Source organism: Rutidosis leptorrhynchoides, unplaced genomic scaffold (assembly GCF_046630445.1).
Source record: "Rutidosis leptorrhynchoides isolate AG116_Rl617_1_P2 unplaced genomic scaffold, CSIRO_AGI_Rlap_v1 contig434, whole genome shotgun sequence".
Classification (NCBI taxonomy): domain Eukaryota; kingdom Viridiplantae; phylum Streptophyta; class Magnoliopsida; order Asterales; family Asteraceae; genus Rutidosis; species Rutidosis leptorrhynchoides.
The window spans coordinates 23,430-32,745 of NW_027266666.1; the positions used below are offsets into that span (position 1 = coordinate 23,430).

The 9,316-nt window shown below is 40.7% G+C and overlaps 2 protein-coding genes across 2 annotated transcripts; both read left to right on the forward strand.

Moving 5' to 3' along the window:
- Positions 1–422: 422 nt before the first annotated feature.
- On the forward strand, positions 423–4,692 carry LOC139883677 (uncharacterized). Its single transcript, XM_071867822.1, has 9 exons — positions 423–526; positions 1,609–1,837; positions 1,958–2,104; positions 2,219–2,316; positions 3,440–3,512; positions 3,601–3,661; positions 3,759–3,844; positions 3,926–4,015; positions 4,630–4,692. Exons 1-9 carry the CDS (start codon positions 423–425, stop codon positions 4,690–4,692), a joined length of 951 nt encoding a protein of 316 aa, XP_071723923.1.
- A 3,614-nt stretch (positions 4,693–8,306) lies between these two features.
- Positions 8,307–8,945, forward strand: LOC139883678 (pectinesterase inhibitor 9-like). Its single transcript, XM_071867823.1, has one exon. The coding sequence runs from the start codon at positions 8,307–8,309 to the stop codon at positions 8,943–8,945; it is 639 nt and encodes a 212-aa protein (XP_071723924.1).
- The last annotated feature ends 371 nt before the right edge of the window (positions 8,946–9,316 follow it).

Below are 9,316 nucleotides of genomic sequence, written 5' to 3' on the forward strand. Positions count from 1 at the left end.
AGCTTAAGGGGTTACATTTGAAGATCAAGTGATCGCGGGATTTTCAAAGATTTTCAGTAATGTGTAGTAAACATATGTTAGGAATTTCTATAATCTCAAGAATATTCAAAGAATTTTTAAGGTTTTGTTTGGTAAAATTTGTTTATGTTTCTCGGAATAACTATTTCTGTTCTTTTGTTCTGGGGAACGAAAAAAATAAAAACCTATTTAGTAAAACTTTATTTCCAAGAACAAAAAATCAAATTTTTTTTTTTTTTTTGTTTCTGAGAATAGATATGGAATAGAAACAAGAAATAGAAAAAAGTAATTTATTGCTCCCATGAACAATTTCTAGAATCGATTTTTCTCTCTTTTCTCTCTTCTTCTCTTTTTTTCTTCTCTTTCTTTTATTTTTCTTCTTCTTTCTCCTTTGGGTCGGTGCCATGGCCAAGGCCGACAGGTCAGACGAGGGCCAGCAACCTCATCGAAGCGTCACCGGCCCCCAGAGACATTGTGGCTGGGCGAGGCTCAGCCTGGCTCAGATCTAGTGAGATTGAGCTCGCCCAGCCACCGGCGAGGCCGAGGTTGGGCAAGGTCCAGCGAGCCTCGGCCTCACCCAGTCGATGATTGGCAACCGGCCAAAAAGAAAAAGAAAAAAGAAAAAAGAAAAGAAAATATAATAAAAGAATTAAAAAAAATCTAAGAATACTATCAAACATATTTCTATCCTTAAAATAGAAATTTTTTAAAGTTACCAAAAGCATTATTTTGCTCAGAAATTATTCCCAAGAACAAATAAAAAAGTATTTCTTATTAAAAAAAATTTCCAGAATAAAATCGTTATAAAACATGCCCTAATTGAAGCTTATCCCATCCCAACTCAAATTCGGAGGAATGAATCCAGTCTAAGTAGGAGTCAAATCATTTAAGAATTAGTGGGAGCCTAGTGCCATGAGTAAAAGGCGTAGTTTTGTTCTTTTTTGTCCTGTTTAGATATGTTTTTATTTTTCATTTTTATGTAATCTAAATCTTACTATTTCATGCATTTTGGCGTTTTATAAAAGTTTAAATTTTTTAAATTTTGGCAATACTCAACATTTGACGCACGATATTTTTCGTATTCTTAAGGTAAGTGTGATAATCATTCTATTTATGTTCTAAAATAATTTTTCCATTACAGACTTGTTTCTAAAACAAAAATCTATTTGATAATACAATTTTGTTTTTCTATTTTTCGAATAAATTTTGAGTTTAGAAATAAATTAGGAACAAAATTTTTAATTTCTCTATTTCTTGAAAATAAATTAAAAATAAAAACTCTACTTATCGCTTATCCTCATTACTAATTGGTCATCACCGCTGGCCATCTGTCATTGCCGCCTCCGGGAAGGAAATTTTTTTTGAAATTCCATTCTGTAAATAAAAATTTTACGTCATTATCAAACAAAAATTTTTATTTAGAAATTAATCTAGAAAGAAGAAAATGGAGAAAATTTATTTCTTTTTTAGAAATCAAATTCTGAGCATGGGTATCATTCATGCCATTTAACTTTTAACGCTATTTTTAAATTTTGAAAAAAGCCAAAAACTATTTTTTTCTTCTGTCGAAGCCACTTCTTAAATCTTCAGCTTAGAAAAGGAGACCATATCCAAATACAAACGGATAACACAGAGACGCGCACAGAGAGACAGGACCAGGAGCTTCACTTCACGGACTCGCCGGTGCTCCGCTCGGAAAGGGCCGTCGATGGCCGCTCTCGCAATCGGCGTCGCCGCCGGCGCAATCACCTCCATGGCCGGCTCCAGAAGCTTTCACCGGCTCCGTCACGCGCCGACAAGAATCTCCTGCGTCAAATGGGTACACACACCTATACAACTATATATAGAGCTCGAACTATCTCCTTTTTCGAGAATACTTCCGGCACCTGAATTCGCGCTCGCGTGGCCTAATCGGAAGCTGTAATCTCGCCCTCGCTAGGATCCGGAAGGCCTCTTCGGGCCGCCCCAGACCGGCCACATCGCCCGCAGCGAGTTCCGCCGGCGGCTGGAGAAGGACGCCGAGGCTCGCGAGGAGTTCGAGCGCCACGTCCGCGAGGAGAACGAGCGCCGCCGAGCCGTCCGAGAGGTGAATTCGCTGAATCCCTGAATTTTGTACTTCGTTTGAGAACGCGATTTCGTAGCTTTTGCGATGGATTATTTGAATGAAGTCTTGTTGCCTTTTGGATTCGCGTTGACGTAGTCGCGGGACGTGCCGGACACTCCGGCGGAGCTGGTAGAGTACTTTCTCGACACCGAGGCTCAGGAAATCGAGTTCGAGATCGCGAGGATGAGGCCACGGTCAGTCGTTAGCAGTTCGTTATGCGCTTGACGTGTGTGCAATCTTCATTGTCAAAGTTGCATAGCCTGTGCCAGCAACATAGCTACCATCTACACTGATATCTGTATTATAATGTGTTTCTGATCCTGCTTTGTTCGCACACGTATTAAGTGTCGCAGATGAAATTGCATTGACGATCTTGCTCAGGCCCTTCAGATGTTAAATTGCATATATTCTCAGTGTTATTTTTATATGCTTGGAGGTTGCATCCAGTCGTATGAAATAGTAGGATTGAACTCTTCCTGTTAGTTGTCAACGTAATCATGTAGGATAGTTTATTCCTCCTAAGAAGATGTCAGGTATGTGCTACTCTGATGATATCTGATAGCCTGATGATACGCCTCGTACGATGTTGTCCAAGAGATTTGATTGCCCAGCAATTGAATGTGGAATGACTCTGATTGCGTTAGTCTCTGGTTGAGTAGAATCAAGGATACTATACAACCCTTGTTCCTTTTGCTTTCTGTTAGACCGTAGTTTTAGGACCTTTCACATGGAGGATAGAAGATTTCATTTCAGTATTGTTGCGCGTCCTGCATCAGCTATTGTTTGTTAAGTCAGTAGATGCTGATTATACACAATTTGGACTAGATTGCTATTAGAACAATTAAAAGGTAGGTTACCTACTGCTGAAAATGCTATATTTGTGGCACTAATTGGAATAGGCTGTTACAGCTTGCCCTGGAAGTCTCATCCATTCTGTTGGATGGCACCTAAGTGACTTATGTCAGACAGTATCTCCTTTCTGGTCAGCTGCTGGAATGCACTTAACTGACTGGTGTCAGCTCTAAATGGGCCGTGGGCACAGTTTAGGGATGTGCAATCTTCGCTCCTCTTATGAAAAAATTTAGGAATTTTTTACTCCTAAACTTTGTTGAGATAAGTCCATGCATGTCTTGGGGACTTAAAATTAGAATGACTAACCAGTCAGGCATATGATATCGATGCCTATTTCCTTTTGCATACCGGTGAACTTGTTTTACTTTCGGTAGAAGTTTTAATGGCCACTGCTATGGTATTGTGATGAAGCGATATCTTTGTTTTGTAATGTTCATCTAGAGACTGAAATGAATTGATTTGCAGGTTAAATGAAGAATTCTTTGCCCACCTACAGTTTGAATTGGGCCAACTTCGATTTTCTGTTTCAAAAACTGAGGTCTACTATTCAAACTTCTCCATTACATTTACATTTGTATGCACAATCAACTATATGCTCAAGAAAGAAATGGTGATGGTATTGGTAGGATATGGAAGACAGAGTGATTGAGCTGGAAGCTTTGCAGAAGGCTTTGCTCGAGGGGACAGGTTTGCTAACACTAATCAGACATTGATTTTGACTGGATCAACAATTCTATGTCCTCATCTTACTGATCAATTAGATCCATGGTCTAATTTTGTGCAGAAGCTTATGACAAAATGCAAGTTGACCTTGTAAAAGCGAAGAACAACCTAACAAAAATTTTGACATCAAAAGATGTTAAAGCAACTGTATGTCTTGCTCCATCCATCTAAGCTCTTCTGCATTAGCTGTTTGCTCATTATTCACTCCAACCTTGTCTGGTCATGCAGTTGCTAGAGATGGTTGAGCAGAACGAACTCAACAGATCATTATTGACGCTTCTTGATGAAAATATAGCAAATGCTCAGAAGGGTAACCAGGTAGAGTAGCATATAAGAAATTCCAGTTTGTTATGTGGAACATTCTGTTTTGTTGGTTCCTTGATACTGATTTTGTGTAGTTGTGAGGCTGAATGTGCTATGAACATGATATGGTGACAATGTTATCATAAGATTTATTGCCATGGTATCGAAGGAAGGGTAGCAGAATATCCTTCCAAAAACAGAGGAAGGTTAGAGGAGCTTAAACTCAGTGATAAAGAGAATGAGAGGTCATATGCGGGATATTTGTTTCTAAATGGCATCCATTGTAGCTACAGAATATACTCAGTTTACATGGTTCATATTTAGAACTCCAGCGTAAATCTGGTGTCATGGAGAAACGTTATCTTCTGCTAACATCATGTGGTAATGCCCTCGGTATAGTCATGTTTCCATGCCATTAGGATTGCAGAATATAAATATTGGTGTGAGAATTCGCATGGCAGAGACTTTGTCTTCTCAGTTTGACATTCCTCATAACTGCAGGGGATACAATTTATTTTTGGTATACAGCATATATTAGAATCCACCCGATCTGAACTGAAACCATTTGGTGTAGATGTATTTATTTATAATATCCAGGAACGTCTAAGCTTATTTGCAATGTTGTCCAGGAAAAAATCGCAGCTTACATGGAAAAACTACGCGCAGCTGTTCTCAAGTACATGACAGTCTAATCCCTGGTCAGTCCATGCTATGATCTCTTGATGATGATGAGTTGAGTTTTCATTTCACGGGTATTCAGTCATTCGCGATTTTCTTTCTGAAGTTATATATATCACATGGTTCACTTTTGAAATAGTCATTCATGTAGACAGTGGAATGATGATGCATTTGCTAATGAGCCAGTTAAGCTTTAGTTGGCAATCGCCCATATTGTCCAATTGCATGGCACATATTCTCTCATGCCCTCCCTTGTAATATGACACCTTCAGGTCATTAACCATGGTTAAATCCTTGTCCTGCTGGAGTTGAGGTCTGAATGGGCAACTAAATACCTAACTAACGCATTAGGTGCGGCACCTCAGTTTTCCCATGCCTTGTCCTCCTTTCAGCTAAATTCGCAAAATTGGGAGCACTGCGTCACCGGGGGGGAGGATGTGGGGTGGGGGAGATGTGGGGGTGGTCTGTATCATTTTTAAAATTCAGAAAATCACGTTTGCTACTCTTGCTAGCTGTTATAAGCAAAATGTATGCGACTTTATGGGAACTTCATTTTCCTTGTTTTGGGATGGCACTGCTGGCAAATCTCCACGGATAACAAAAAATTGGAGTTTTGCTGTTGCTGGTTGAGCGTCACATGGCCATGCTGTGTATTCCCTTTGGGATCCATAGGGCTAGTCGGTTTGGAACTGTGTCAGGCTGTGAAATTAAGCGTATTTTGTTGCTGAAAGTACGATAGATGTGGACTAGCATGTCACTGGATTGAACAAAATTTGGTGCCGCCACTTAATATTGTAAATGAAGGGTCTCGTGTGTCAATTCTTTTTTTCCTCTCTGAATTTTCAATGAAAAAATTTAGGTAGTGTATTTCTCTGTTATAACCACTTATCTTTCAATGAGACAGTAATAAACATTATCATTTCTCAAGTAAACTTGCTAGTTGCTTTTTGAGAGAACATTTTAGACGGTACTCCTAGAATCTACGCAAGCATTAGCTTCTTTAGGGAGGGTTTGTTTTGGGCAAGAACTTTATTATTAGACCCATCAAATGGGTGGGTCAGTTTGGGTAAATGGTCCCACTCGAATTGATCAATTTTAATGCAATACAAATGTAATAACTCATACCCTCTTGACACATAATGCTAAAACAACTTCTATATAAAACCCAATTTAGGAAACTCATACCAAAATTGAGGTGAGCGTGTGGAATGAGTAAGCGTGAAATCAAGTGAGGGCGAGAGAGTGAAGAGAGTTGTGAATCAATTTAACACTCATATTATATTGGGTTTTACCATTCTAAATCTATTTATGATTTATTTACTGAATACAACTAATTTATATAATATCTTATCACATTAAATTTGGGTTAAGAAATGGGTTTATCACCAATTTTGATAGGTCTATTTATGATAAAGGAATGTACTATATGTGGGAATCATTTTCAAGAAAGATGTTTTCCCCTTTCCAATTAGGGAATTCATTTTCCAAACTTTAAACATGCATATTTTCTCATCATAAATGATTTTTCTATGATTAATCATCTTCAACGAATCGAACGCATGAAAGTTCAGAAAAATAATTCTCGAAAAAATCTCACTTAAGCAAACACACTCTTTAGTTCCAGTCTAGAATCTTCAAGACCCGCCATTCCTTAGTCACAGGCACCGGACTGCATTATTGCGAAGCGAATACTGGGATCATCATCCTCCATCAATTTGACATGTTCGTGAGCCTGAAATGCTTCCTAAGCACTATCTCTCCTGGTGCATCGTCTACATGCAGAAAACCAACGTCTTCTTGATGGCATTTAACTGATGTTTGATATATATCTAGATATGGTATCCCTTATCTAGGTCCCATCTGTTAGCCGAACTTGTCAGCCGAGAAAATTTTTGGCACGCCTATCCTAGCAATGAAGTCATCCTCTGCCAAAGTAGAAAAGAAGGAAATGTAGTAGCGTGCAACTCTAGCTGTTCATATTCAACTGCAATTGACGCTCCAGCGTCTCGCTTAAAGCTCGCCGTCAGTACCTTGGGGTGACCTCAACGGTCACAAATTTTTTGTTTCTTTGTAACTATGCGACTCTATAATTACTCTTAAGTGGTTGAGATTGGACACCGTGGGACTAGTAAATAGTTAATTGGTATCGAATGGAACGAAAAGTTGCAATTCATAGAATATCTTGCACTTGATTTGAGCGGAAAAGAATAAATGACAAAAGCGAAAGACAAAGCAAAAGTAGAAAGCAAAGAAGGTTATAAGAATGGGGACGGGCATGATTCTGCCTGCAAGTATGGCTCACACTTTATTGCTGGTTTAGTAGGGCCATTCCCCTTTGAAGAATAGAACTGACTCGGCTTCGTTCACTCACGGAAGACCAACTGAATCTAGATGGTACTATTGAGTTGGACCGGGCTTAACATGAGCTTGACTAGACTAGATTTGCGTTTTCATGCTTGAAACTCATTTAAATTCAATCGGCTTGAGCTCGACTTGAATAGAAAATCCACATATACTTGCTCAACTCGACTTGATTCAATTAGAATCAAGCATTGAAAGAACTTGATTTTGAACTTCAGAAGCTCAAATCTTTTCTCTGAGTTTATATTTTATATGAATCCTTTATAGGAGACTTATTAAAAAGAGTCATAAACCTATTGCAATTGTGCAATTCAGTTCTTTTTTTTTTTTTTTGGTTAATTTAGTCTTAAACATTTTGCAATTGCGACAATTCAGTTCATCTTGCCAAATTTGGTCAACTGACGCTCACGGCCAACCGTCTAGCGAACGTTGACGTAATATTTTTTAATTATATTTTTTATTTTTTCGAAATTTTTTATTGATTTGTTATTTTTATTTATTTTTTATTTTTTATTTTTATTTTCTCTTCTTCCTCTTTGGCTTCTTCTCCCCCACAAGGCTCGCTGGTCACGGGGCAAGGGCCACAAAGCCCCCCACCCTGGCCACCAGCCATCGGCAAGGGTCGTGGTCCTTCCTAAACCTTGCCTACTCTGCTGGCGACTTCGCCTAGATCTAAGTGAGGTCGCCTTCACCCATAGCAAGCTAGGCGAGGTCGCTGCAAGGTTTGGCAAGGGCCGTGACCCTCACTAATGACCAACGAGGCCGGCCAAGTGGCCAATGAGCCACGCCGGAGCCTTGCTAGCCATTGCGAGTAAGGAAGCCAAAGAGGAAGAGGAGGAAAAAATAATTAAAATTTTGAAAAAAAATATAAAATACTTTTAAAAAATGCCACGTCAGCGTTTGCCAGACAACTGACATCTATCTTAACGCTGGCCAACCAAATTTGACCATTGACTGAATTGGTATAATTACAAAAGATTTAAGACTGAATTGATAAAAAAAAAATTATGACTGAATTAATATAATTATAATAGCTTAGGATTTTTTTATTAATTCTCCCATCCTTTATTTGAGAAACTATTTGCATATTCTTCAAAAAAAAAAAACAAAACAATTAGATAATCATCGACTCGTTATTCTTTTATAATAAACTTTTCCCCATAAATATATGAGCAAATTTCGCTCGGCTCTCGATAGCCCATCATATATTTATGCGACCCTTTGCACTATGAGAGCCACTTCTTGCCCTCTCTCTCCCCTAACAAAAATGGCGAAACCAAAGCCATCTCTCCCCTCCTCCTTCTTCCTCCTCTTCCTCCTGCTCTCCCTCGTCACCACCCCATCGCAATCCTTCGTCCCCAACCACCCCAAGCCAGCCCCCACCAGCTTCATCGTCTCCTCCTGCCGCGCCACCCGCTATCCGGCCCTCTGCGTCCACTGCCTCGCCGCCTATGGCCGTGCCATCCAACGGAGCGACCACCACCTCGCCCAGGCCGCCCTCATCGTCAGCCTCGCCCGGGCCCGCTCCGCCGCCTCCTTCATGTCCAAGCTGTCCCGAGCTCGCCGCATCAAGCTCCGCGAGCTCCGGGCCATGAGGGACTGTGTCGAGAACATGGGCGACACCGTGGACCGTCTCGCCGATTCGGTGAGGGAGCTTGGGCGCTCGCGGTACGTGGGCAGGGACTTTGCGTGGCACATGAGCAACGTGGAGACGTGGGTGAGCGCCGCGCTGACGGACGAGAACACCTGCACGGACGGATTCGGGGGTCGGGTCATGGATGGGGGCGTCAAGGTGGCGGTGAGGGGGAGGGTGGTGGATGTTGCTCGGGTGACGAGCAATGCCCTCGCTCTCGTGAATCGCTATGCTTCCAGGCATAGTCCGGCCACGGTGGCTGAACAGCCTTGAGTGAAGCAGAAGATAATAGCTTTTACCTTCTACTTTGCCTTGTTTTTTTTTTTTTTTTGACCCCGTTTTATGGGAGGTGAGCAGCACTAGTATGGTGAGTATTGTTCCTGGCTTATTAGACTTAGTCGATGGAACTTATCTTGCGTTGCCAGTTGTATATTCACAGTTTACTGTCCCCAGTTGTATTGCAAGCGACAACAAACCTCTAAATGACTTCGATTGTTTTGTTCGCACGATAGGATGGGCTCTTGCTTGTTTATGCGAAACAGACTTGCGGTACATGGTCGATCCGCCATGTCAAGATTTAATAGTTTGATGTTGCGACCACTAATCTCGCGTCTTACTCAGTCCACAATACTGGAGTTTGCTTT